The following is a 27,994-nucleotide window of genomic DNA, read 5'->3' on the forward strand; positions in this document are numbered from 1 at the left end:
CCAGTCTCTACAAAAAAATACAAAATAAAATTTAGCCAGGCGTGGTGGCACATGCCTGTGGTCCAGCTATGTGGGAGACTGAAGCAGGAGGATCGCTTGAGCCCAGGAGGTTGAGGCTGCAGTGAGCTGGGTTTGCACCACTGCACTTTAGCCTGGGCAATGGAGGGAGACCCTGTGTCTATATATATATACACACACACACATATGTGTATATATATTTAAAGTGCAAATGGCTTTTATTGAGGGCCTACTGTGTGCTGGGCAACAAGTCTGCAAGGGTCCTCCTCTACCTCTCTGTACTTTGCACCGGCCAGGGAAGAGGGTGCTGGGGAGACCTAAACATCAAGCTGGGGGAGGGTGCTGAGGTGGAGGTAGAAGGGGGCAGAGGGGTCCCTCAGCTGAGTCCTTAGGGAGGGAAGGGCGCATGGGGTATGCCCAGCTTGAAACAGAAGGCTGGGGGCCACCAGGCCCTGAATCAGGCCAGGCAGGGTCAAGGGGCCTGGAAGTCCTGTTCCTTTGCGGTGAGACCTTTAGGGAATGGGATCCATCTCTGAGTGGTTTCTCCTGATGAAAGACAGGTCCAGAGGGCAGAGTGGCCATGCCCAAGGTGGTGGCCAGGTCTGACTGGATCTGCAGTCCCTGCCAACAACCTCCTCCTCTGCTCTCTGGGCAGTAGTGGCCTGCTCCTGGGCACTCCTTTGCAATCATCACCCGGACCTGGTGGGACAGGAGGAGCAGGAAGAGAAAGAGAATTAGACAGAATCAGGGAGAGACAGATACCGACAGATATAGGAAAACAGAGGCAGAGACAGGCAGAGAGAGGAAGAGCTAGAAGGGGATGCAGAGACAGCTGAAGGTACAATTAGAGACAGACACAGAGCCCAGGCAGAGTGGGTCACGCCTGTAATCCCCAGCACTTTGGTAGACTGAGACAGCCGGATCATTTGAGGTCAGGAGTTGAAGACTAGACTGGCCAACATGGTGAAACCCCGTCTCTACTAAAAATACAAAAGGCCAGGTGTGGTGGCTCATGCCTGTAATCCCAGCACATTGGGAAGCCAAGGCGGGCAGATCACCCGAGGTCAGGAGTTCAAGACCAGCCTGGCTGACATGATGAAACCCCGTCTCTACTAAAAATACAAAATTTAGCTGGGCGTGGTGGCAGGCACCTGTAGTCCCAGCTACTCGGGAGGCTGAGACAGGAGAATTGATTGAACCCAGGATGCGGGAGGCAGAGGTTGTAGTGAGCTGAGATCATGCCACTGCACTCCAGCCTAGGCGACAGAGCAAGACTCCATCTCAAAATAAGTAAATAAATAAAAATAAAAATACAAAAATTAGCCAGGCCTGGTGGTGGGTGCCTATAATCCCAGTTACTAGGGAGGCTGAGGCAGGAGAATTGCTTGAGCCCAAGAGGTGGAGGTTGCAGTGAGCCAAGATCACACTACTGCACTCCAGCCTGGGCAACAGAGCGAGACTCCGTCTCAAAAAAAAAAAAAAAAAAACATGGCCGGGCACAGTGGCTCACACCTGTAATCCCAGCACTTTGGGAGGCTGAGGCGGGTGGATTATGAGGTCAGGAAATCGAGACCATCCTGGCTAACACGGTGAAACCCCGTCTCTACTAAAAATACAAAAAAAAATTAGCCGGGTATGGTGGCGGGCGCCTGTAGTCCCAGCTACTTGGGAGGCTGAGGCAGGAGAATAGCGTGAACCTGGGAGGCGGAGCTTGGAGTGAGCCGAGATCCGGCCACTGCACTCCAACTTGGGTGACAGAGTGAGACTCCGTCTCAAAAAAAAAAAAAAAGGACACAAAGGCAAAGCTAGAGATGGAGAGAGGGAGAGAGGAGGCTGAGAAGGGGGAAAACAACCCCAGATATAGTCATGCCATCAAAGGGGAGAGCAAGCCAAGGTCTATGCATCCTCACCTAGAGCTCATCTCGAGGCTGGGGTTGGAGGCTGTGCCCACTGCTGCCAGCCATGTCCAGGCGAGGGCTGCGCAGGGTCTTTTGGGAGCCACTCCAGCTGATGAGGCGGCCGCTGTCGTCATCCCATGGAGAGGAAGTCTCCGTGTCACTGAGCCACTCGGCGTCCCCGGCATAGTGGGTAGGGGCAGCAAGCAGGGGCCGGGCGGAGAAGGCCACCAGGTCCCTCGGCCAGAAGTGTGCCTTGTACTGCTCACTGTAAGGTGAGAGGACAGCTCAGGAGGACTGAGGCGGGCCCCTACTCCCCGCTCACACGCCTGCCTGGAGCCAGGCACCTTGCCTGCCCAAAGCACCTCACTCCCCGTCATCTAGTCCTCACAACAGCCCTGAGCAGTGGCACTTCTACTATCTCCATTTTCCAGATGAAGAAACGGAGGCTGAGAACAGCAAAGTCATTTGATTAAAAACTGCATGCAGCCGGGCACGGTGGCTCATGCCTGTAATCCCAATACTTCGGGAGGCCGAGACGGGCAGATCACCTGAAGTCGGGAGTTCGAGACTAGCCTGACCAACATGGCGAAACCCCATCTCTACCAAAAATACAGTGGCTCACGCCTGTAATCCCAGCATTCAAGTGATCAAGCGGATCACTTGAGGTCAAGGAGTTCGACACCAGCCTGGCCGACATGGAAAAACCCCGTATCTACTAAAAATACAAAAAAGTTAGCTGGGTGTGCTGGCAGGCACCTGTAATCCCAGCTACTCAGGAGGCTGAGGCAGGAAAATCACTTGAACCTGGGAGGCGGAGGTTGCAGTGAGCCAAGATCGCGCCAAGGCACCAAGATCTTGCCACAGCACTCCAGCCTGGGCAACAGAGCAAGATTCCGTCTCAAAAATAAATAAATAAATAAATAATAGCAGGGTATGGTGGCATTTGCCTGTAATCCCAGCTACTTGGGAAGCTGAGGCAGGAGAATTGCTTGAACCTGGGAGGCAGAGGGTGCAGTGAGTCCAAATCATGCCACTGTATTCTAGCCTGGGCAACAGAGCAGGACTCCATTAAAAAAAAAAAAAAAAAAAAAAAAAAAAAAGCCTGCGTGCGCTGCGCAAAATACACACCGAGATTGGTCTGACTCTAAGGTTAGGCTGAGCCACTCCTTGGTGACCTGGGCCAATGACTTGGCCTTGCCAGTCCCAGTCTCCCCATCTGCCCGGTGAGGGGACTTCCTACTGATTGAGGTGAGTTCCCGGAGGGGACACCCCTGCCCTGCCATGACCGGCCCCCATCAGAGTCTCACTTGGGGTGCTGGTCGAACATGATGGGCAGGAACTCGTCCACAGGCAGCATGCGGCGTAGAGGCTGTGAGGCCAGCAGCTTGCGGGCGCCCGCCAGGCTCAGGGCGTAGGCCAGCGTCCAGTAGGAGTACCCGGCCACCACCAGGCCCGGCAGCCCCTCCACGGCTGCCTCCTTCTCAGGGTTCACCTGCTTCCGCCCGAGGTAGCTGAAAGTGACACCAAGGGGCCCAGGACTCTCTTAGGTCCTGGGTGTCAATGAGACCCCCCACCCTGCACCCACTCCTACGGGGCCAGGCTCTTGGAGGAGGGGCTGGCCAGGGTCCCAAGCAGGAAAAGGCAGACTCCGGAGGCCCACCCCACCCCCCTGTCCCTGAGGGCGCAGGCTGCCTACATCAGGTCCCATGGCAGTTTCTCTGCCTCCACATCCTCCATCAGCCGCTCCAGCCTCCCCCTGAAGTTGCTCTCAAAGCGCACGTCATCCTCAAACACCAGGACCTGGGACAGGCCCCTCGCAACCACCTGTGATACACGATGGGGTGGGAGATGGCTCTTCAGAGTTCAGCTGTCCCCTCCCTCCACGCTGCAGCCCACAGCCTCTCCCTGGCCTCGGCTGGCCTGGCCACATCATGCAGTTGCCCCAAAGCCTGCTGGAGACCCCACTGCCCGGGACCTGAAATCCCAACCTCACTCTGGCATCTGAGGCTCTCCAGATAGAATCATGATGGTAACCATGGCCCCTGCCACATTCCCTGAGTGCTACTGCACCCCAGGGCTGTGCCACTGCGTATCTCCAGGGGCCCTCAGGAGGCAGGAAATGACGATCCTCAACTGCAGGAGGGAGGAGGACACGCAGAAATGGGAGACTGCCTGTCCAAGGACACACAGCCAGGAGGTGGCAGAGCTGGGATACGAACCCGCATCTGCTGAACACCAGGGCCCAGATGGCCACTTTGGCCTTCTGCAATTTTCTTTTCTTTTTTTTCTTTCTTTCTTTTCTTTTCTTTTTTTTTTTTTTTTTTTGAGACAAAGCTTCACTCTTGTTGCCCAGACTGGAGTGAAATGGCCTCCCAAGTCAGGGGGCTGCATGGAAGAGGAGCAGGAACGGTGGAGGCCAAGGCAGCCATGGCCAAGGCCAGGAGCCATCTCCCCTCCCACCCCTCCAGCTGCCTGAGTGCAGGCATGACAGACAGGGGCTGGGCCCAGAAGCCCGACCCTCTGGGGGCTGGGGAGAGGCTTTAGTTCCCATCAGAAGATGGTCTCGGCTCACTGCAACCTCCGCCTCCCGGGTTCAAGTGATTCTCCTGCCTCAGCCTCCCAAGCAGCTGGGATTACAGGCGCCCGCCACCACACCGGGCTAATTTGTGTATTTTTAGTAGAGACAAGGTTTCACCATGTTGGCCAGACTGGTCTTGAACTCCTGACCTCGTGATCTGCCCGCCTCAGCCTCCCAAAGTGCTGGGATTACAAGCATGAGTCACCGCACCTGGCCTGGCCTCCTGCTATTTTCTTTCTTTCTTTTTTTTTTTTTTTTGAGGTGGAGTTTCGCTCTTGCTCAGGCTGGAGTAAAGTGGCATGATGACTCACTGCAACCTCCACCTCCCCTGTTCAAGCAATTCTCCTGCCTCAGCCTCCCGAGTAGCTGGGTGGGATTCTACTGCTACCATGCCCGGCTAATTTTTGTATTTTTAGTAGAGACGGGGTTTCACCATGTTGACCAGGCTGGTCTTGAACTCTTGACCTCAGGCGATCCACCCACCTTGGCCTCCCAAAGTGCTGGGATTACAGGCGTGAGCCACTGCGCCCAGACTCTCCTGCTATTTTCTAAAGGAAGCTGGGCTGGGTGGGGATTGGGAAGACCCCAGCCCCGAATATCCCAAATCAAAAGTACTTTCGATAACTTTTGGAAAAGTTACTTCAGAATAACTTCCGGAAAACTACTTTTGATAACTTCTGTGAAAAGAAAAGGAAATCAGCTCAGAAATTAGTGAAGCCAGGAGCGCTGGCTCATGCCTATAATCCCAGCACTTTTGGAGGCTGAGGTGGGTGGAATCACTTGAGCTCAGGAGTTCGAGACCAGCCGCCTAGCCAACATGGCGAAACCTTGTCTCTACAAAAAATACAAAATTTAGCTGGGTGTGGTGGTGCGCGCCTGTAGTTTCAGCTACTTGGGGGGCTAAGGTGGGATAATTGTTTGAGCCCAGGAGGTCCGGGCTGTGGTGAGCCATTGCACTCCTGCCTGGGTGCCAGAACAAGACCCCGTCTCAAAAAAAAAGTAGTGAACCATGTTCTGAGATGGTAAAAAAGTCAACATAGGTTGAGCGTGGTGGCTCATGCCTGTAATCCCAGCACTTTGGGAGGCCAAGACGGGCAGATCACCTGAGATTAGAAGTTAGCTGGGTGTGGTGGCAGGTGCCTGTAATCCCAGCTACTCAGGAGGCTGAGGCAGGAGAATCGCTTGAACCCAGGAGGTAGTGGTTGCAGTGAGCCAAGACTGCACCACTGCATTCCAGCCTGGGCGACAGAGCAATACTCCAGCTCAGGAAAAAAAAAAAAAAAAAAAAAACACCCCATAATGCTCACATACACATGCACATATATTTGGCTATAGCAGAGAATAAAAACAAGGAATCCATGTCCCATCTCCTGGAGGGGCTGCCCTTGGAAGGCTTAGTTCCCCTGTTCTCTCCAGCCGTGTCCAGCAACCTCTCCTCTGCGCTCACACTCCCAGCCCCTGGGCTGAGGCTTCCTGGCCAAGTACTGAGCACATGCTGAGTCCCAGGCTTCCTTCTTTCTGCTCCTAAACACCTTCCTGCCTCAGGACCTTGGCACCCACTGTTCTCCTCTGCCTAGAAGGCCTTTCTCCCTGCCCCTCAATGGTGACACCAACTCTGACCTCTCCCACACCAGGTGCCTTTTAAAGTGGCCCACACCTCTCCCCTCCACTGCAAGCTTGGTTTTCTTGATTTTTTTCTTGGTTTCAGTAACCCCCCTCTGGTCCCTGAGCCCCAGGGGGATCCCTTTTTTGGAGGAAGGAGCAGATATGCATTGTTCCTGTCCTCCTCTGTGTTCTCAGAGCAGAATATCTCCTAGCACACAGTAGGTGCTTAAGAGAGACTGCAGAATGCAAACGGGTACCGCTTAGCGGTGCCCACTGGGGTGCGGAACACAGAGGAGATTGAAAGCTGCTGGCCAGATTTTGATGCATATCTTCATTCATGCACTCGTTCACAGAGCAGTGAATAGAACAAACTGGCCCCGTTCTCCCCGAAGGCCGTGGGTGGAGGAAGCAGGCGCCCTCACCTCTTCCCAGATGGAGTAATGGCTGAGGAAGCAGCCCACCTCGCCCTTGGTCAGGGTGCGGCCTGAGTAGGGGTCCTGGTAGCCCGGGAGCAGGTCTACGCCGAGGCTCCTGATGGCACTGCTGTTGAGCATCCTGAGGGACACAGGTGTGATGGGTGAGGGGTGCCTGCCAGAGAATCCCCCAGAAGGGCCAGGCCTGTGCCTGGTGGGGATGGTCACACTGGAGTCGGGTTTGAAGAAGGTTTCCGCCTTGTAACTCTTTTGTGTGACCCGAAGCTGTCAAGGGACTGGACCTGGGGAACTGGAGCCACTGTTGCCCAGGCTGGACTGCAGTGGCACGATCTCAGCTCACAGCAACCTCTACCTCCCGGGTTCAAGCAATTCTCCTGCCTCAGCCTCACAAGTAGCTGAGACTACAGGCACACACCACCACACCTGGCTAATTTTTTTTTTTTTTTTTTTTTTTTTAGTAGAGACGGGGTTTTACCATGTTGGCCAAGCTGGTCTCGAACTCCTGACCTCAGGTGATCTGCCCGCCTCAGCCTCCCAAAGTGCTAGGATTACAGGCGTCAGCCACCACACCCGGCCACCTCAGGAGTTCTGAGGATAACTATTAGGACGTGTCCTAATATGATAGGATAGAGGTTACCCTTGAGGAAAGGGTGGGATGGTAGGGGGCTGCCTGAGGGGGAGGCACTCTAGGAAAAATGTGGGAACATGAGAGATACTTCTTGGGCAGAGGCCCAAGCAAAGGATGGATAGCCTATGGTCAAGAGACCTCGGGGGACATGGTGTCTCACACCTGTAATCCCAGTGCTTTGGGAGGCCAAAGTGGGAGGATTGCTTGAAGCCAGGAGTTCAAGACCAGCCTGAGCAACAGAGAGAAACCCCATCTCTCCAAAAAAAAAAGTTTTTTTGAGACAGACTCTCACTGTTGTCAGCCCAGGCTGGAGTGCAACGGCACGATCTTGACTCACTGCAACCTCTGCCTCCTGGGTTCCAGCAATTCTCCTGACTCAGTCTCCTGAGTAGCTGAGATTACAGGCGCCCACCACCACGCCCAGCTAATTTTTGCATTTTTAGTAGAGAGAGAAAAAAATTTTTTTGAGAGAGTCTCGCTTTGTCCCCCAGGCTGGAGTGTAGTCGTGTGATCTCGGCTCACTGCAAGCTCCGCCTCGCGGGTTCACGCCATTCTCCAGCCTCAGCCTCCTGAGTAGCAGGGACTACAGGCGCCAGCCACTATGCCTGGCTAACTTTTTGTATTTTTAGTAGAGACGGGGTTTCATCATGTTAGCAAGGATGGTCTCGATCTCCTGACCTCACGATCCACCTGCCTCGGCCTCCCAAAGTGCTGGGATTACAGGTGTGAGCCACCGTGCCCGGCCCTGCCAAAAAGTTTTTTTAATTACCTGGGCATGGTGGTGCATGCCTGTAGTCCCAGTTACTCAAGAGGGTGAGGCAGGAGGGTCACTTGAGGCCAGGAGTTCAAGACCAGCCTAGGCAACAGAGTGAGACCCTGTCTCCATGAAAAAAAATTTTTTTTTTAGCTGGGTGTGGTGATGCAAGCCTGTAATCACAGCTACTCAGATGGCTGATGGAGGAGAATCACTGAAAACCCGGGAGGCGGATGTTGCAGTGAGCCAAGATTGCGCCACCACACTCTAGCCTGGGTGACAGAGCAAGACTCTGCCTCAAAAAAAAAAAAAAAAATTTTTTTAATTAGCTGGGTGTGATGGTGCACGCCTATAGTCCAGTTACTCAGAGGCTGAGGCAGGAGGATTGCTTGAACCCAGGAGTTTAAGGCTTCAGTGAGCCATGTTTGTGGCACTGCACTGCGCCCGGGTAACAGACGGAGATGCTGTCTCTAAAAAAAAAACAGAGCTGAGCACTTGAAGCAAATAGCAGCAGATGACATATGGGGCCACAGGACCCCTGGTGGCTGGAGGAGCCTGGCCTCTGGATTCCCCAGGGGAACATGGCTGCCCTTTCCCGATCTCCACCCACCAGGAACTCAAGTCCAGGATGGAGAGTAATAATACTGAAAATACCTAACCTTTGGAAACTTACTATGTGCCCGGCCCTGGCTAACTTCACTAAACCCACAAAACCCTAAGAGAAGGGCACAGTTATCTGCTATTTAAACAAAAGGGCTGAGAGATGGGGGTAGCTGGCTGGAGGTCACACATTCAATAGCTGGTAGAGCTGGAACCCAGGCCGTGGAGCCTGAGCCACTGTGCTCGCCTCCTCTGGTGAGCAGCGGGAGGGTGGCTTCTCCCACGTGTGTCTGCTCTGGAACTCCCTGACAGAGTATTACTCAGACCCTATTTGGATACTTCCTGGGACAAGAAACTCATTCAACCTGTCTGCTTTTCCCAGTCCTAGGGGGCTTGGAGATGGACCACACTGCTCCCCCAAGAGCTCAGGGCCCCGTCCCAGGCAGCCTCACCGGCCGTCCACAGCGTCCACCACCCGCCCAGAGATCTCCATCTCCCAGAGCGAAGCGAGCATGCGTTCTCGACGGTCAGGCCTGCGAGCCAGGCTGATGACAAAGACCTGGAGGAGGCAGGGGGTGGGCGGTAAGTGCAGGGGAGAGGGAGGGGAGGGCCCATTCACCTCCTAACGGCGAGCCCACAGGCTCGGGGACTTACCTCATCAAACCCTATCTTGCTGGGCCTCTTGGAGGGCCGAGTCACATGAGCTGAGGCCTGCATGGGGGGGCCGTCCACTGCAAAGGGAAGTAGACCCCAAGCATGAGTCCCTACTGACTCCTGTTAGCAGTCACCCTGAAGTCCTAGCCCCCAGCCTCATTCCTGCCCCCAGCCCGGCAGAACACCCCACAGGCTGGGACCTCGGAGATCACAAGATCCACCTGTCCCCGTTGTAGGGATGTGAGACTGAGGCCCAACAGGGAAGGGGACTTTCTCAGAGTCATGGAACGAGTTAGCGGTAAGGCTGGAACCCCAAGGCCAATGCCCGCTCCAGTACAGGGCCTAAGGAAAGGGGCACCATGGGGAGGCAGGGAGCCCTGGCAGCAGGCGGGTGGAACAGTTCCCCAGCCCTCACCTAGTGCTTCTAAGATCAGGTGGATGAAGTTGACCCTCTCGTCTTCCAGCCCCTGGTGGGATTTCACGGGCACATTGATGTACCCATAACGGTGCTCATTGCACACGTGGACTGCGACCCCTGCAGAGACAGGCTGAGTGAGAGCTACAGTGGAGGCGGGGGGCTCTCAGAATCCAGCTGAGAGGTCCTAGGCCCAGCAATGCCAGTTACCCGTGTCGGTCTTCTCTGGGACTCAGTTTCCCCACCTGTAGGACCAGAGGGAGAAAGGGCTTGGCTCACACAATATCTAAGGGGTCATTCTGCTGAGATGGTTCATTCATTCAATATACCTGTCCAGGGCACCCACTGGAAGTCAGGGTTACGGCAGTGAGCAACACTGAGTCCCTGCCCTCAGGGTATCAAGGTGAAGCAGGAGCAGGCAAACTCCCACCCACCATAGCCACAGGATGCCAGTGAGCCCCACTGCTCTGTTCCCTAAATCCCCCCATCTCTCCGGATCCCCACCACCCCACCTAGATCCAAGGGCCATTGCCTTTTCCCCAGACCCCTCCACTTCACCCCACACCCTCTGGGGCTCCCTTCCACAGTATCTTTCACCTGGCAGCCAGAGTGGCCTTCCCCGGGCTTCAATATTTGTCACTTTTTTTTTTTTTTTGAGACGGAGTGTCGCTCTGTCGCCCAGGCTGCAGTGCAGTGGCTCATTGCAAGCTACGCCTCCCAGGTTCACGTCATTCTCCTGCGTCAGCCTCCCTAGTGGTTGGGACCACAGGCACCCGCCACCACGCCCAGCTAATTTTTTGTATTTTTAGTAGAGACGGGGTTTCACCATGTTAGCCAGGATAGTCTCGATCTCCTGACCTAGTGATCTGCCCGCCTCGGTGTGATCTTGGCTCATTACAACCTCTGTCTCCCGGGTTCGAGTGATTCTCCCGCCTCAGCCTCCTGAGTAGCTGTGAATACAGGTGTGCGCCACCACACCTGGCTAATTTTTGTATTTTCAGTAGAGATGGGGTTTCACCATGTTGGCCAGGATGGTCTCGAACTCCTAGCCTGAAGTGATCCACCACCCCCCTAGGCCACCCAAACTGCTGGGATTACAGATGTGAGCCACTGCACCTGGCCAGTATTTGTTACCTTTATTATAACCATCCTCAGGGGCAGGCACACGGTGCCAATTAAAAAGCTAACCCAGGCGGGGCACAGTAGCTCATGCCTGTAATCCCAGCACTTTTGGAGGCCCAGGCAGGCAGATCACTTGAGGTCAGGAGTTCAAGACCAGCTTGGCCAACATGGTGAAACTCCATCTCTACTAAAAATACTAAAATTAGCTGGGTGGGGTGGTGGCTGCCCGTAATCCCAGCTACTTGGGAGGCTGAGGCAGGAGAATCACTTGAACCTGGGAGGCAAAGGTTGCAGTGAGCCAAAGTCACACCACTGCACTCCAGCCTGGGTGACAGAGCAAGACTCTGTCTCAAAAGCAAACAAACAAACAAAAAACAAATGAAAGCTGACCCTATTCCCAGCATCGAGCACAGAGCTTGGCCCAGAGCAGGGATATAATAGCTGGCTGTTAGAGACTGAATTCCTTCAAATCATTGACCGATTAACAAGGGCTGTCGCTTGAAGCAGGGATAGCACATGAAAAATAACAGAATGCTTTTGTTTTCGCTTGTGTTTTCCCCTCCAATTGTTTCACCTTCACTCACTTTTTCCACTTGATAAGATTTCTTCTTGCATGTCTGCACACTGCAGATTTCTCCAGCACAAAACAAAGAATCACAACACCCTCCTTACCGGCTGCCACTAATTACTTAATTAAATCGTCACCTCTAATTTACCCTGACCACCTGCAAAGTTCTTCTCCGTGCACCAGATAGTCTTCAAGGTCAGAATTACACATTCTCTGCAGCCTTCTCAAGAGCTTCACTCCAACATGAGTGTCTCCACTCCTCCCTCTCATCCACAGGACTGGATTTTTTTTTTTTTTTTTTTTTTTTTTGAGACGGAGTCTCGCTCTGTCACCCAGGCTGGAGTGTAGTGGCGCGATCTCGGCTCACTGTAAGCTCTGCCTCCCACGTTCATGCCGTTCTCCTGCCTCAGCCTCCCAAGTAGCTGGGACTATAGGCACACACCACCATGCTCGGCAAATTTTTTGTATTTTTAATAGAGACCGGGTTTCACCGTGTTAGCCAGGATGGTCTCCCTCTCTTGGCCTCGTGGTCCACCTGCTTTGGCCTCCCAAAGTGCTGAGATTACAGGCATGAGCCACCGCACCCAGCCAGGATTGGATTTATTCCATTCACACCCAAACACTTTCTCTTTTTTTTTTTTTTTTTTGAGGCAGGGTCTCATCCTGTGTTGCCCAAGGTGGAGTACAGTGGCATGATCACAGCTTACTTCAGTCTCAACCTCCTGGGCTCAAGCGATCCTCCTGCCTCAGCCTCCCAAGAAGCTGGGACTACAGGTGTGGGCCAACACACCAGGTTAATTTTTAAATTTTCCTGTAGAGATGGCGTCTCGCAGCCAGGGGTGGTGGCTCACACCTGTAATCGTAGCACTTTGGGAGCTGAGGGGGCAGATCACCTGAGCCCAGGAGTTCAAGACCAGCCTGAGCAACACGGCAAAACCCCATCTCTATGAAAAATACAATAATTAGCTAGGCATGGTAGTGTGCACCTGTGGTCCCAGCTACTCGGGAAGCTGAGGTGGGGAGGTCAACACTGCAGTGAACTGAGATTGTGCCACTGCACTCCAGCCTGGGCCATAGAGCAAGACTCCATCTCAAAAAAAAAAAAAAAAAAAAAAAAACCCTGGGTTGGGCTCGGTGGCCCACGCCTGTAATCCCAGCACTTTGGGAGGCTGAGGCAGGCAGATCACCTGAGTTCGGGAGTTCGAGAACAGCCTGGCCAACACGGAGAAACCCCGTCTCTACTGAAAACACAAAATTACCCAGGCGTGGTGGTGCATGCCTGTAATCCCAGCTACTTGGGAGGCTGAGGCAGGAGAATTGCTTGAACCCAGAAGGCAGAGGTTGCAGTGAGCCAAGATCATGCCATTGCACTCCAGCCTGGGCAACAAGAGCAAAACTCCATCTCAAAAAAAAAAAAAGGCAGAAAAGTGATGAGGTCTTGCTATATTGTCCAGGCTGGTCTCGAACTCCTGAGCTCAAGTGATTTCCCCTCTAGCCTCAGCTTCCCAAGACTTTGAAATTAAGGTCTGAGTCACCTTGCCTGGCCATACCCAAACTCTTTTTAGTAACTTTCATCTTAAAAGTAACTACTAGCCGGGCACGGTGGCTCATGTCTGTAATCCCACTACTTTGGGAGGCCGAGTCGGGTGGATCACAAGGTCAGGAGTTCGAGACCAGCCTGGCTAACATGGTGGTCAGGCGCAGTGGCTCAAGCCTGTAATCCCAGCACTTTGGGAGGCCAAGGGGGGCGGATCACGAGGTCAGGAGGTCAAGACCATCCTGGCTAACACGGTGAAACCCCGTCTCTACTAAAAAATACAAAAAAATAGCCGGACAAGGTGGCGGGCGCCTGTAGTCCCAGCTACTCGGGAGGCTGAGGCAGGAGAATGGCGTGAACCCGGGAGGCGGAGCTTGCAGTGAGCTGAGATCCAGCCACTGCACTCCAGCATGGGTGACAGAGCGAGACTCCGTCTCAAAAAAAAAAAAAGAAAAGAAACCCCCTATCTTTACTAAAAATAAAAATAAAAAAAATTAGCCGGGCATGGTGGCACACACCTGTAGTCCTAGCTACTCAGGAGACTGAGGCAGGAGAATACCTTGAACCTGGGAGGTGGAGGTTGCAGTGAGCTGAGATCGCGCCACTGCACTCTAGCTTGGGCGACAGAGCAGGACTCCATCTTAAAAAAAAAAGGAGGCCAGGCGTGGTGGCTCAAGCCTGTAATCCCAGCACTTTGGGAGGCTGAGACGGGTGGGTCACGAGGTCAGGAGATCGAGACTATCCTGGCTAACACGGTGAAACCCCGTCTCTACTAAAAAAATACAAAAAACTAGCCAGGCGAGGTGGCGGGCGCCTGTAGTCCCAGCTACTCGGGAGGCTGAGGCAGGAGAATGGCGTGAACTCGGGAGGCGGAGCTTTCAGTGAGCTGAGATCCGACCACTGCACTCCAGCCTGGGCGACAGAGTGAGACTCCGTCTCAAAAAAAAAAAAAAGAAGAAAAAAAGAAAAAAAGTAACTACTGGCTGAGTGTGGTGGCTCACACCTGTAATCCCAGCACTTTGGGAGGCCGGGGTGGCCAGATCACCTGAGCTCAGGAGCTTGAGACCAGCCTGGCCAACATGGCGAAACCCCATCTCTGCTAAAAACACAAAAATTAGCTGGGTGTGGTGGCGGGTGCCTGTAATCCCAGCTACTCGGGAAGCTGACGCAGGAAATCATTTGAACCCAGGAGGCAGAGTTTGCAGTAAGCCAAGATCACACCAAAAAAAAAAAGAGAGAGAGAGAAAAGAAAACTCATGACCCAAAGCTGTAACTCAAGAGTTAACAGGATGAAATGCAGGGTAGAGAAAGGCATGGTAAGCAGCCAGAGTAGCATGTGCAAAGGCGCAGAGGCATCCAAGGAATGTTCAAGGAGGGCTGGTCCTCACCAGCAGCCTGGCAGGCATAGGCGAAGACAATGATGTCATCGAAAGGCCAAGTGTAGTTGGGATGTGGGGGGTAGAAGGCAAGCTGGTCTGCCCCTTCAGCCCGCAGGGATACCAGGAAGGTGGAGTGGACCATGGGGACGCGGAAGCAGCCCCGGCGCTGGCGGTTCTTGGTGGGGAAGTACTCGGCTGTGCGGCGGTAGTAGCCCTAGGGAAAGGGGATGCTTTGGGCTGTAAGAGGGCTCCCCTGCCCCTGCCCACAGACCCCAAGGCCTTCAGGCTCTCTGCTCTCCACATCCCTCCTTCCAGGACCTCAGTCCACCCAAGGCCCCCATCCTGGCCTCACCTGGGGGGTGATCCCACACCAGAAGTTGGAGTAGTAGGTCTGGGAGTCCAGCATTGGGGCCACCACTGGAAGCCCCTGCCCCATGAGAAGCCGCAGAGTCTGGTTGTTGGTCAGAATGTTGTCTGTGTCTGCAAACTTTGGGGAGGGGATGTCACAGGCTCCAGCCCTGCCAGGGCTGCAGCCCCCCAGAGAATTCACTAAGTGGTCCTGCCAGAGACCCAGCGTGGCTCCTAGGATCCAATGGGAATACTCTTACAGAGGTCTAACTCACTCAGTAGATCCCTTTCTGGACCATGGCTCTAGTCTGGGGCACTGACTCAGGGATTCGGTCCAGAGATTATACCTGAGTTGCTGAGCTAAGACCTTTATCTGGGATCTGGCTTAGAAAACAGATCCAAACACCTACTCTGAGCTCTAGTTCAGAGATCCAGGCTCGGTTTATACCCTGGGCTCCAGCCCAGTAATCGAGGCTTAGTATATAGTATATACAATGGGATCTATCTGAGGGGTCCAGGCTTAGTACCTAGTCTGAGCTTTTAACATAGGGATCCAATCTGAACATCTGGTCTGGGCTCTGGCCCAGATAGCCTGCTGAAGGACCCAGACTTCCGGTGGGTCAGTCACACCCAGATTTTTCTTTTTTTTTTTTTTTTTTTTTTTGAGACTGAGTTTCACTCTTATCACCCAGGCTGGGGTGCAGTGGTGTGATTTCAGCTCAGTGCAACCTCCGCCTCCCAGGTTCATGCAATTCTCATGCCTCAGCCTCCTGAGTAGCTGGGATTACAGGCACCTGCCATCATGCCCAGCTAATTATTGTATTTTTAGTAGAGATGGAGTATCACCATGTTAGGCAGACTGGTCTCAAACTCCTGACCTCAGGTGATCCACCTGCCTTGGCCTCCCAAAGTGCTAAGATTATAGGCGTGAGCCACTGCGCCCAGCCTATACCCAGATTTTTATCAGGGACAGATACTACCACCTTTCAGAAGCCCAATTCTAGCCAGACTTCCTTACCAGGATATAGTCAGCCCCCCAGTCCCTGGCAAAGGTGAGGGCTTCCTGCTTCAGCTCCATCAGAAACTGGTGCCTTTCTTTGGTCCAGTGCTTGGGACCCTCTTCATCAGGGTAGAACCTGAGGGGGTAGAGAGGTGAGATGTTCCCATGGGGTACATGCCCCTCCCTCTCTGCAAGGCAGTGGACAGAGCCCTGGCTTGGAGGCTGTGGCTCTGGGCTGTCCCTTTTCCTCTCTGGACTGCAGCTGTTCTCCATCTTCCCCAGTACCCTTCCCCTCAGATCACCACCTGGGCTCCCCCTCGGGCCTCCAGACCACAGCGGCATAGTCATCGCCCACAGCTGCCAGCCACTCCTGCAGCATCTCTGTGGTGTTGTCCACATTGTGGTCCGTGGCACACCTGGGGATGGGAAGAAAAAAGGCTGAGGGGGCACAGCCACAGAAGGATTGAACCCCAAAGCAGCCTTGACCCCGAAGCACCAACGCCTTTGAGGCCGGGCTCTCCTTGGAACAGTGAAGGGTAGGCATGTTACAGCAGAGGGGCTGGAGGCAGCACAGCCAGGTCCCCATCACAGTTCTGTGACCTGCTGTGTGACCTCAGGCAAGTCCCATCTTTCTCTGGGCTTCATGTCCTCCCTCTATAACTTAAGCTTTCTTGCCTATGTCATGGACCAAGAGAAGAGAAGACGAAAGTATATATGTGTGTCTGTGTGTGTGTGTGTGTGTGTGTGTGTATATATATTTTTTTTCTTTTTTTGAGACATAATCTTGCTCTGTCGCCCAGGCTGCAGTGCAGTGGTGTGATCTCGACTCACTGCAACCTCCATCTCCTGGGTTCAAGTGATTCTCCTGCCTCAGCCTCCCAAGTACCTGGGATTACAGGCACGCGCCACCATACCCGGCTAATTTTTGTGTGTTTAGTAGAGACGGGGTTTCACCATGTTGGCCAGGCTGGTCTTGAACTCCTCACCTCAGGTGATCTGCCCACTTCAGCCTCCCAAAGTGCTGAAATTACAGGCGTGAGCCACGTTGCCTGGCCAATGAATGCATTTTGAAAGATGAAAAGTACCTCGACTTTAAGGATCCCACCTGCCACATTCCCTGGTAACCTTCGTTAGGTGGGCAGATACCTACCTGTGTGACCTGTGGCTGTGTGACCACAGGCAAGCCCCTGTCCCTCTCTGAATGGGGACTAGACAGAAGAGCTGCTGCTTTCCTCCACCCCCAGGTTGTAATAAGGATCAAACCATGCTCTGCGAGTCCCTGAGAATGCAGACGGGCCCAAGCTCCGCTGTCATGGAGCACACCCTCCCCTCTCCTGGGGAAGGGGCTCCCATAACAGAGGTGGGGGCTTTAGCCAAGTGCCCAGGTTTTGGGTGATGCTGCCCCTTTAAGCCAATTCCCCAGAAATGAAGACTACGTGTCAAGTCTTACAGGGGTGGGAACTAACAAACTCCCAAACTGTGGTCATTGTGGGCGGCCTCCCCAGGCCAGGGCTCCACCCCCCTAGCCCAACTGGGGTGTATTGTAAAGGGTGGCTTGTCATTTTTCTCAGTTTACCCCCAACCTCAGCCAGGGACTCCTCCCTGTTCTGGTGTCTACAGACCTGGGGTTGTGGCCTCCGATCCCAGTGCCCTGTGGGCACAGAGATGCCAGAGGGGAGAGGCTCCAGGAAGGGGGACTGCCCTTGGCTGACAGGATCCTGCCCCTCTACCAGAGGGAAAGGGAGCCGGTCTGACTCCCCTGCACAGCCCGGAGCCCAGTGCTGATGGCACCCCCCACCTGTGCCCAGAAGCCTCCAGCCTGGCCGATCCCTGCCACGTTGGGCCCCAGGGGACTTCAGAGGTTCCTGTCTGCTTCTCTTCAAATCCAGCCAACCACAGGTCCCACCGGGGTTGAGCTGGGCCCTGAAGGCTGGGGTGAAAAGGGCTGGCTGCGCCCAACCTACACCCAGTGAAGGCCCCAAGAGGAAGGAGTAGGGGACCAGAAGGAGGGGTGGGTGTCTCACGTCGGCCTGTGGCCTCAGAGGTCTCCCAGCAGGGGACTCGGGGTCCTGCCTGGGGGCTCAGGCTGGCAGGGCCGTCTGTGAGGGGAGGGGCCTGTCTAGGTGGTGTCTGGGCAGGGAGCAAGCAGACAGGGCCGCCGGAGGCGGGGGCCATCTGCGAGGCTGGGGGTTAGGTGCCCACTGGGTGCCAATGCCCTTGTCTCTCACCAGAGGGCCATCCTGGCCCGGGGGTAGTCCAGCCGTTCCAGCGCGCCCAGGTAGTGGGGCAGCGAGTGTTCGGCATTGCGGGCCAGGATGGCAAGGACCACGGCGGGCAGCGGCGACTCTGCAACGCCCGCAGCCTCCAGCCACAGCCCCAGCAGGAGCAGCAGCTGGAGCAGCGGCGCGGCGGGGGCAGCGCGCATGGCGGGCGCTTGGGCGGCTGCGGCGGCCCCCGGGGCTCTCCAGCCGGCCGAGGGGAGGGGGCGGGGCTTGGGGCCCAGGCGGGGCCGAGGCAGACCCGGAGAGGGCGGGGCAGTGCACCCCCAGAGTGGGATTCCCCTCCCCACCCCTGCGCGGGGATGCTCAAGTTTTCTGTCCTTGGCCTGGGGTACCGGAGGGCCAGGGCCCGGGGACCCACGCCAGCCGCGACCCTGGAGCCGCCCCGCCCGGCTGGACCCCGGAGGGGCGACGGGGGAGGGGCCGGAGGATAGGGACGGGGGAGGGGTGCTGGGAAGAGTGCCTCGGGGCCGGCCAGGCATCCGAGAACAGTAGGGGCTCATGGAACCCCTGGGCTTTGAACCCCCGGAACCGGATTTCCCGGCCCATAAAGCCGACCCTTAAGACCTGAGCCGCAGACCCCGCGGGGCGGCGCCGGCTCTGCCACCACCTCCCCGGGCTTCCCCGGCTCCCGCCCCCTCCTCCGCCCCGGGCGCCCTCTGGCGGCCCCGGCGCCAGCTCCGCAGACCAGACGGGCCACGCGTGGGCCGGAGACCCAGTGTGGGGGTCGCAGAGGGAGTCCCCCTGACCTGGGCGCGTCCTCCCGCGGCGGTCCGCTCCTTAAGTCCCCTGCGCGTCACCTCCTTGCCGCGGTCGCTAGCACTCGCATTGCTTCGGCCCTTTAAGAGAGCACAGTCAGGCCGGGCGTGGTAGCTCAAGCCTGTAATCCTAGCACTTTGGGAGGCCGAGGCGGCGGGATCACCTGAGATCCGTTCAAGACCAGCCTGGCCAACATGGTGAAAACCCATCTGTACTAAAAATACAAACATTAGCCGGGCATGGTGGCGGGTGCCTGTACTCCCAGCTACTTGGGAGGCTGAGGTAGGAGAATCACTTGAACCCGGGAGGCAGAGGTTGCAGTGAGCCGAGATCGCGCCACTGCACTCCAGCCTGGGTGACAGACTCCATCTCAAAAAGAAAAAAAGAAAAGAAAAAAAAAAAAAAAAACGGCACAGCCCTCACAGCCCTCTCTTGGTCTGAGTGTAGAACTAGGGCACATCACGCCCTCCCAAGGAGGGGATGTTGGCTCCCCTGGAGCACCGCGGGGTCCTTAGGACCCTGCTAGGAGGGAAAGGACTCTCCAGCCTCTCGGGAGAGAAGCAGAAAAGGGAGAGGCCTGGCGGTACCACAGATGGGATCAAACTGGGTGTCTGTCACCAACCTCAGACAGGTCACTTTCCCTCAGCAGCCTCTCGGTAAAATCGGGCTGATAACACCACCCATCTGGGAGGGCTCGCAGGGATTCCTCGAGAGAATGAATGCACTGGCAACTTTTCCCGCGTGGAGGCTGACACACAGGAAGAGCTCCGCCCTGGGGCTGGGAAGACAGGACTGGAGGAGAGGGAGGGTCCCCGTTCACCCTCCCACCGCTGGGAAGGGCTCCTTTCCTAGGAACACCACGGGGTCTCCCTTCAGCCTTTTCCCAGGCTCAGGGAGGGGAGCTAGGGCTGTGCACACTATCTCCACTGGAAGGGGAGGGCTGGAGGTCCACAGAGGAAGGGACTTACCTAGTGCAGGAGCAGCAAGTGCACACTGAACCCTGGAGTCCTCATCTCTAGCCTAGCTCCAAAACCTCCACCAGGATCGGATCGCAGCTTCCATTTGAGGCCATTTCTAGGCCAGCGGCCCTGCAATGAGAAGCATCCTGGAGAGATGCCAGATTCCTCCTCCCTTGCACGGCAGTCCCCTGTGGGAAGCCACTCCCAGCCCCAGAAGAGGGATTCCCTTTTTAAAGCAAAGCAGTGTTCCCTACTTCACCCACCCCAGAGTCATTCCACAGCCTCTGTCTGTCCTATTGGTCCAAGGGTGCTATGGTCTGAATGTCCCTGACCCCCAAAACTCACATGTTGAAACCTAATGTTAATGTCAGGGTATTAAGAGGCGGGGCCGGCCGGGCGCTGTGGCTCAAGCCTGTAATCCCAGCACTTTGGGAGGCCAAGGCGGGCGGATCACGAGGTCAGGAGGTCAAGACCATCCTGGCTAACACGGTGAAACCCCGTCTCTACTAAAAAATAGAAAAAATTAGCCGAGGGTGGTGACGGGCGCCTGTAGTCCCAGCTACTCAGGAGGCTGAGGCAGGAGAATGGCGTGAACCTGGGAGGTGGAGCTTGCAGTGAGCCCAGATCGTGCCACTGCAATCCAGCCTGGGTGACAGAGCAAGAGCGAGACTCTGTCTCAAAAAAAAAAAAAAGGGGGAGTTGATTAGGATGTGATTGGGTGGGCTCCCCGACATGAATGGGGCTAGTGCCCTTATAAAAGAGGCCTGGGGGCCGGGCGCGGTGGCTCACGCCTGTAATCCCAACACTTTGGGAGGCTGAGGCGGGTGGATCATGAGGTCAAGAGATCGAGTCCATCCTGGGCAACATGGTGAAACCCCATCTTTACTAAAAATACAAAAATTAGCTTGGTGTGATGTCACGCGCCTGTAGTCCCAGCTACTCAGGAGGCTAAGTTGGGAGAATCCTTTGAACCCAGGAGGCAGAGGTTGCAGTGAGCCAAGATCATGCCACTGTCGACAGAGCAAGACTCTGTCTCAAAAAGAAAAAGAGGCCTGGGGAGCTTGTCCACAACTTCTGCCACAAGAAGACACAGCTAGAAGGCCACATGTATGAGGAACAGGCAAATCTGCTGACGCTTTGATCTTGGACCTCCCAACCCCTAGAACTATAAGCAATAAATTTCCTTTATTTTTTGGCGGGGGAGGGGCGTGGGTGTGGGGTGTTCAAGCGATTTTCCTGCTTCAGTCTCCCAAGTAGCTGGGATTACAGGCGCACACCACCATGCCCGGTTAATTTTTTGTATTTTTAGTAGAGATAGGTTTTCACTATGTTGGTCAGCCTGGTCTCAAATTCCTGACCTCAGGTGATCCAGCCGCCTCAGCCTCCCAAAGTGCTGGGATTACAGGTGTGAGCCACCGCGCCCAGCGGATAAATTTCTGTTGTTTATACATTATGCAGTCTAAGATATGTTGTTATAGCAGCCCAAATGGACTAAGACAGAGGGCTTCCAGATTCTTCCCTGGCCTCAAGTCCTCCTCTTCCCCCCAGTCCTCCCATACTCCCCAGTAGTCCAGCCTGTCACTAACTTTCTTGCCTCCAGGTTTTCCCATCACACCTGCCTGGAAACCCTAATAGCCATCTTGTTTTGGGGTAGGTTGGGGCTACTGCAAACTCAGGGTCTCTACCCTCAGTTGGGCTCTCACCCAGCCCAAGAATCCTGTTTCTCTGTGTCCCCTGCCCATTCCCCTCAGGGCATTTCAAATGCCTCCAGTCATTGAGGCACAGTGGCTCATGCCTGTAATCCCAGGACTTTGGGAGGCCGAGATGGGCGGATCACTTGAGGCCAGGTGTTCTTTTTTTTTTTTTTTTTTTTTTTTTTTACTTTTTTTTTTTTTTTTTTTTTTTGAGACGGAGTCTCGCTCTGTTGCCCAGGCTGGAGTGCAGTGGCGCGATCTCGGCTCACTGCAAGCTCCACCTCCCGGGTTCACGCCATTCTCCTGCCTCAGCCTCCTGAGTAGCTGGGACTACAGGCGCCCACAACCGCGCCCGGCTAATTTTTTTTGTATTTTTAGTAGAGACGGGGTTTCACCGTGGTCTCGATCTCCTGACCTTGTGATCCGCCCGCCTCGGCCTCCCAAAGTGCTGGGATTACAAGCGTGAGCCACCACGCCCGGCCTCGAGGCCAGGTGTTCAAGACCAGCCTCGGAAACACGGTGAAACCCTATCTCTATTAAAAATACAAAAAAAGGGGCCAGGTGCGGTGGCTCACGCCTGTAATCCCAGCACTTTGGGAGGCTGAGGTGGGTGGATCATCTGAGGTCAGGAGCTCAAGACCAGCCTGACCAACATGGAGAAACCCCATCTCTACTAAAAACACAAAATTAGCCGGGCATGGTGGTGCATGTCTGTAATACCAGCTACTCAGGATGCTGAGGCAGGAGAATCGCTTGAACCCAGGGGGCGAAAGTTGCAGTGAGCCGAGATCATGCCATTGCATTCCAGCCTGAGCAACAAGAGCGAAACTCCACCTCAAAAAAAAAAAATAATAATAATACAAAAAGAAATAAGCCGGCCGGGCGCGGTGGCTCAAGCCTGTAATCCCAGCACTTTGGGAGGTCGAGACGGGCGGATCACGAGGTCAGGAGATCGAGACCATCCTGGCTGACATTGTGAAACCCCGTCTCTACTAAAAAAAAACTACAAAAAACTAGCCGGGCGAGGTGGCAGGCGCCTGTAGTCCCAGCTACTCGGGAGGCTGAGCCAGGAGAATGGCGTGAACCCGGGAGGCGGAGCTTGCAGTGAGCTGAGATCCGGCCACTGCACTCCAGCCTGGGTGGCAGAGCGAGACTCCGTCTCAAAAAAAAAAAAAAAAAAAAAAAGAAATAAGCCAGGTGTAGTGGCACATGCCGGTAACCCCAGCCACTTGGGATTCTGAGGCAGAAGAATCAGTTGAACCTAGGAGGCAGGCATTGCAGTGACCTGAGATCATGCCACTGCACTCCAGCCGGGGTGACAGAGTGAGACTCTGTCTCAAAAAAAAAAAAAAAAAAGCCTCCAGTCTTCTCAATCCCTCATTCCACCGCCCCTCTCCCCCAGCAGAAATCTCCCTACTACTTTTTGGAGAAAATAGAAGCCATTAGTTGGGAACTCTCATTTCCAGCCTCCAAACCTTCTACCTCTTCCCTCAGCCAGCCTCAGGAGGCACACCCCTCCTCAACAGAACGGCCCCTGTGAAACCGCCTTCGCAAAATTATAACTCAGGAAATTATGACAGTGAAACAAATCAGACCTAACTGACTCTATCTTGTTTCTAACCCTTAAGCTGTCCTTGTTCACTCCTGGGCGTAGGCTGAACTAACTTTGGGAAGCAATTCAGTTCATGGTTTGAAACAAAATTTATAACAGCCCTTTCCCAAAAAGACCCCCCTTCTTGCCTAGGGTCCAGTCCGCCTTTGCAGGACTAACAAATTAGCTATAAGATTAGAAATTGGCCGGGCGCGGTGGCTCAAGCCTGTAATCCCAGCACTTTGGGAGGCCGAAACGGGCGGATCACGAGGTCGGGAGATCGAGACCATCCTGGCTAACACGGTGAAACCCCGTCTCTACTAAGAAATACAAAAAAAACACTAGCCGGGTGAGGTGGCAGGCGCCTGTAGTCCCAGCTACTCGGGAGGCTGAGGCAGGAGAATGGCATGAACCCGGGCAGCGGAGCTTGCAGTGAGCCAAGATCGCGCCACTGCACTCCAGCCTGGGCGACAAAGCGAGACTCTGCCTCAAAAAAAAAAAAAAAAAAAAAAGATTAGAAATTACAATTTAAGGGTCATGCAGCCTTTGGATCCTCCCCAAATTGTTCCTGGGGTAACATCACTATTGTAAAACCTAAAGTCAGTGCTTGAGATATTTTGCAGACCCTGCACTCGATGGATCAGCTGACACCACCCAGACCGGTAATCTGGCCCAACCAGTTCTACCATCGCACCCAGGAACAGAAGACATTAAGAACACCTAACTTCCACCTCCTATGATTCCATCTCCAACCTGACCAGTCAGCATTCCCCACTTCCTGACCTCAAGTGATCTGCTCGCCTTGGCCTCCCAAAGTGCTGGGATTATAGGTGTGAGCCACTGTGCCCAGCCACCCACTCCCTCTTTTTGGAAACCTGACATCTCGGCTTCTCGCCTGGACCCAAACTCTTTGTGTCCCAAACGGCACCCCAGTCTTTTCTCCAACTCTGCGCCCCGTCCCGTGCAACTCTGCGCCCTCTCCCTTCTCTAGGGAACAGTACTTCGGCCCATCCAGTCCCTCAGGCTGGAGACCCGGATGTTGCTGATGAAGAGGCCGTCTCCCTCCATCACCGCTCCTGGTCAGGCTGCCTCCTTAGCACCTCCTGCAGGTGGCCAACTCTTCCCTTCTGCACCACCCATTTGCCTGGCTCAGGGTATCAGCGTCCCTCAACCTGGGCCACTGTATCTTCCAGCCCCCATCCCCACCCCATCCTCCCACCATCAGACTCTCTCCCTGGAGACCATTCTGTATGCAGCAGCCCTTTCTTTTATTTTACTTTTTTTTAGCGATAGGGTGTCTTTCTGTGGCCCAGGCTGGAGTGCAGGAGTCTAATCATAGCTCACTGCAGGCGTGAACTCCTGGGCTCAAGTGATCCTCCCACATCAGCCTCCTGAATAGCTGGAACTGCATGAGGCTACCGGCATGCACCACGGGGTGTCACTATGTTGCCTGGGCTAGTCTTTTTTTTTTTTATCCAGACAGAGTTTCGCTCTGTCACCCAGGCTGGAGTACAGTGTCACAATCTTCCCTCACTGCAACCTCTGCCTCCCAGTTTGAGGTGATTCTCCTGCCTCAGCCTCCCGAATAGCTGGGATTATAGGCACGCCACCAAGCCTAGCTAATTTTTGTTATTGTTGTTGTATTTTAGTAGAGATGGGGTTTCATCATGTTGCCTAGGCTGGTCTTGAACTCCTAAGCTCAGGCAATTCATCTACCTCAGCCTCCCAAAGTGCTAGGATTACAGGTGTGAGCCACTGCACCCAGCCTAGGCTGGTCTTGAACTCCTGGGCTCAAGTGATCCTCCTGCCTTAGCCTCCCAGTGTTGGGATTACAGGTGTGAGCCACTGTGCTTGGCCTCAGCAGCCCTCCTTTTTTTTTTTTTAATTGAGATAGAGTCTCACTCTGTCACTCAGGCTGGAGTACAGTAGCATGATCATTGCTCACTGCAGCCTCGAACTCCTGGACTCAAGCCATCCTCCCGCCTCAGCCTCCTGAGTAGCTGGGACTACAGGTGCATGCCTAATATTTATTTATTTACTTATTTTGTAGACCCAACCTTATGCTCCAGCCAAATTGCACAATTTACAGTTTCTAGAATACTCCATGCTTTTGGACCTTCCCACATTCTTTTCTATTTTTTCCCTTGGTCCCGCTGCCTGGACTGGTCTTTACTGGACAGCTTCTACACTCTGGGTCCTATAGTCTCAGCCCAAACTTCCTCTCTCTGCAAAGATTTCCCTGATGCCATGTCTGGGAGACATATCCTACAGGTCATTCTATATGATCCTGTTCATTCAGCAACTATTTCCTGAGTACTTACTATGTGCAGATGCAACGCAAGGGGCTGGGAATACAGAGGTGCACAAAACAGACGCAGTCTCTGTTCCTAGGCTCCTTACATTCTGGTGAGGAGAGACAGATAGGCAACAAGCAAAACAATCAATGAAGAGATAATTTCAAGGAATGGTAAATGCCATGAACAAATTGAAACACGTGATCAAGAACTGAGAGTAGGCTGAAGGCAGTGGCTCACACCTGTAATCCCAGCACTTTGGGAAGCCAGGGCAGGCACATTGCTTGGGCTCAGGAGTTTGAGACCAGCCTGGCCAACATAGTGAAACCCTCTCTCTACAAAAAATACAAAAATTAGCCGAGCATGGTGCTGCACGCCTGTAGTCCCAGCTACTCAGGAGGTTGAGGTGGGAGAATCACTTGAGCCCGGGAGGCAGAGGTTGCAGTGACCTGAGATTGCGCCACTGCACTCCAGCCTGGGCAACAGAGCCAGACACTGGCTCAAAAAGAAAGAAAGAGAGAAAGAGAGAAAGAGAGAAAGGAAGGAAGGAAGGAAAGAAGGAAGGAAGGAAGGAAGGAAGGAAGGAAGGAAGGAAGGAAGGAAGGAAGGAAGGAAGGAAGGAACGAGAGAGAACTGAGAGTAGTTGGGAGTAGAGCAACATTCAGACAGAGGGGTCAGGGAAGACATTTTGGAACATAAGGAAGAGCTAATCAAGGGGAGATCTGCGGGAAGAGTGTTCCGGATAAAGGAACAGGTAGAGCAAAGGCCCTGAGGTGGGAACATGCAAGACAGCCAGTGCGACTGGAGCAAGGTGAGCAAATATGGTAAGAGGTGAGGTCAAATAGGTGGGAACGGCCAGGTCACCGGGTGCCTTGAAACTATGGTAGGGTTTTGGTTTTGGTTTTGTGTTTGAGAGGGAGTCTCGCTCTGTCACCCAGGCTGGAGTGCAATGGCGAGGTCTCAGCTCACTGCAACCTCCGCCTCCCGGGTTCAAGCAGTTCTCCTGCCTCAGCCTCCAGAGTAGTTGCGATTACAGGCGCCTGCCACCGTGCCCGGCTAATTTTTGTATTTTTAGTAGAGATGCGGTTTCACCATGTTGGCCAGGCTGGTCTTGAACTCCTGACCTCGTGATCCACCCACCTCGGCCTCCCAAAGTGCTGGGATTATAGGCACTCCCAAAGTGCTGGGATTATGTAATCCCTACTAAAAATACAAAAATTAGCTGGGCATGATGACGCGTGCCTGTAATCCCAGCTACTCGGGAGGCTGAGGCAGGAGAATTTCTTGGACCGGGACCCAGGAGGCAGAGGTTGCAGTGAGCCGAGATCGCGTCACCGCACTCCAGCCTGGGCTACAGAGCAAGACTCCATCTCAAAAAAAAAAGCCCAGGTGAGGTGGCTCACGCCTGTAATCCCAGCACTTTGGGAGGCTGGGGAGGGGGGATCACCTGAGGTTGGGAGTTCAAGAGCAGCCTGGCCAACCTGGAGAAACCCCGTCTCTACAAAAAAATACAAAATTAGCCAGGCGTGGTGGCGGGCACCTGTAATCCCAGCTACTCGGGAGGCTGAGGCAGGAGAATCGCTTGAACCCAGGAGGCAGAGGTTGCGGTGAGCCGAGATTGTGCCACTGTACTCCAGCCTGGGCAACAAGAGCAAATCTCTGTCTCAAAAATAGAAAAAAAGTGCTGTCCTGTGAAGCCTAAGACCTCATTAGCTGGGTCATGCCTGGAAAAAAATGATTGCTTGGGCCCATCTGGCTGAGCCGGATCCGGATCCTATGGGGCTGACACCTGGCGGGCTGCTGGTTTCTGCCTGCAGCATCCTCACCCACTGCAGCCATTGCAGTTCTGACCAAATCCAGGTGGTGGCGCCAGCACCTCAGGCTTGACTCTGGCTTTCCGGAGTAGAGACCCTGCAAGAACTGTCCCCCTCGCCAGCGCCTGCTTCCCTCTGGGAGCCTCAGTTCCAGGGCCTGCCTGCTCCTGGTAAAGACTTTGTAGCATGGCTTCACCAGGGAGAGGGGAGCTGAGGTTGGCAGACTCAAACTAGGGGCCAACCCCTACTCCTGGAGGTTAGGGAGGTGGGCTACAAGAGCCCCTTTGGGCCAAAGAGAAACTAGGGGTATCAGGCCACTGGGAGTTGGGGGTCAGGAACCCGGGTAGGCTGCTCTGCTTCAGTGGACTCTGGCCACACCCCCATTAACCCTCTGCATACCCTGCCCCACCTCATTTGAGGTCCCAGGTGCTGCTTCCTTGCCAATGGGTAGGGGCAGCCTGGGGGTGCCCCAGGGCCCAGGTAGGGCCCGCGGATTGGGAGTCCTCATGGCCTGGCAGCCAAACAGGCTTGAAATGGGGACCCAAAGCAGAGAGGATGCTTGGATGCTCTTACCAGCTGCCAGCTTCACGTCTCCTGAGTTGGGGGATCTCTGGTCCCCTGTCCTGCTTTGTGGCCAAGGGAGCCCAGGATCCTGGCCAGAGGATGGGCCTGCGCCCCACTCCTGGTTCTGGGTGCAGCTCGGCAGATGGGAATCCAGGAGCTCAGCTTGGGCACCCTCCCCACCTTCAGCTCCAAGCCCGGTTCCAAGAGGACCCAGGGCTGGGCAGAGGCTTGTCCCCAAGATCCTCCCCTGCCCCTCATCTTTCCTATTTGAGGGAAGACTGAGACCCTCAAAGTCCAGCTGGAGGCATCCCTGCCCATTCTGCTTGGACTTAGCACACCCTGGTCTCTGCTCTAGGAATCTGCCCTCCACCCCCCCATTCTGGGGGTCCACCCAACACCCACACACACTTCCACAGACCCCCCTCTCTCTCCCTTTTGGCCATGCCCTCCTCTCCCAGGATCCCAGATGTGCAGCTGTCCTCCTCTGAGGCTCTGCCTCTGT

The 27,994-nt window shown here is 54.6% G+C and overlaps 2 protein-coding genes across 6 annotated transcripts in view; one reads left to right on the forward strand and one right to left on the reverse strand.

Annotated features, from left to right (window-relative positions):
- The window catches only part of GOLGA2 (golgin A2), a 434,268-nt gene that overhangs the window by 241,743 nt on the left and 164,531 nt on the right, over positions 1-27,994 (forward strand). The gene's annotated exons all lie outside the window — the stretch shown is intronic.
- Positions 218-27,993, reverse strand: CERCAM (cerebral endothelial cell adhesion molecule). 5 transcript variants are annotated; one of them, XM_050759916.1, is made up of 16 exons: positions 27,502-27,993; positions 25,142-25,223; positions 19,545-19,664; positions 18,567-18,656; positions 15,844-15,954; positions 15,557-15,674; positions 14,543-14,677; positions 14,200-14,404; positions 9,585-9,704; positions 9,170-9,246; positions 8,968-9,074; positions 6,522-6,654; positions 3,613-3,740; positions 3,224-3,427; positions 1,929-2,181; positions 218-717 (listed from the first exon to the last, which is right to left on the reverse strand). In XM_050759916.1, exons 5-15 carry the CDS (start codon positions 15,915-15,917, stop codon positions 1,929-1,931), a joined length of 1,554 nt encoding a protein of 517 aa, XP_050615873.1. In that variant the 5' UTR covers positions 15,918-15,954; positions 18,567-18,656; positions 19,545-19,664; positions 25,142-25,223; positions 27,502-27,993; the 3' UTR covers positions 218-717. The 5 variants fall into 5 exon arrangements, with proteins under 5 accessions (XP_050615873.1, XP_050615874.1, XP_050615871.1 ...); XM_050759917.1 differs by lacking the exon at positions 27,502-27,993 and having other exon boundaries at positions 25,142-25,236; XM_050759914.1 differs by lacking the exons at positions 18,567-18,656; positions 19,545-19,664; positions 25,142-25,223; positions 27,502-27,993 and adding an exon at positions 17,767-18,441.

This window comes from Macaca thibetana, chromosome 15, assembly GCF_024542745.1.
Source record: "Macaca thibetana thibetana isolate TM-01 chromosome 15, ASM2454274v1, whole genome shotgun sequence".
Classification (NCBI taxonomy): Eukaryota; Metazoa; Chordata; class Mammalia; order Primates; family Cercopithecidae; genus Macaca; species Macaca thibetana.

Coding starts and splice junctions, on each gene's coding strand:
- CERCAM (XM_050759914.1), bottom strand. CDS start 18,320: ATGAGCCCCTACTGTTCTCGGATGCCTGGCCGGCCCCGAGGCACTCTT. Junction 14,678..15,556: donor GGGGGGCTGACTATATCCTG/GTAAGGAAGTCT, acceptor CCCTCCCCAAAG/TTTGCAGACACAGACAACAT. Junction 9,705..14,199: donor CTATGCCTGCCAGGCTGCTG/GTGAGGACCAGC, acceptor CTGTCTCTGCAG/GGGTCGCAGTCCACGTGTGC.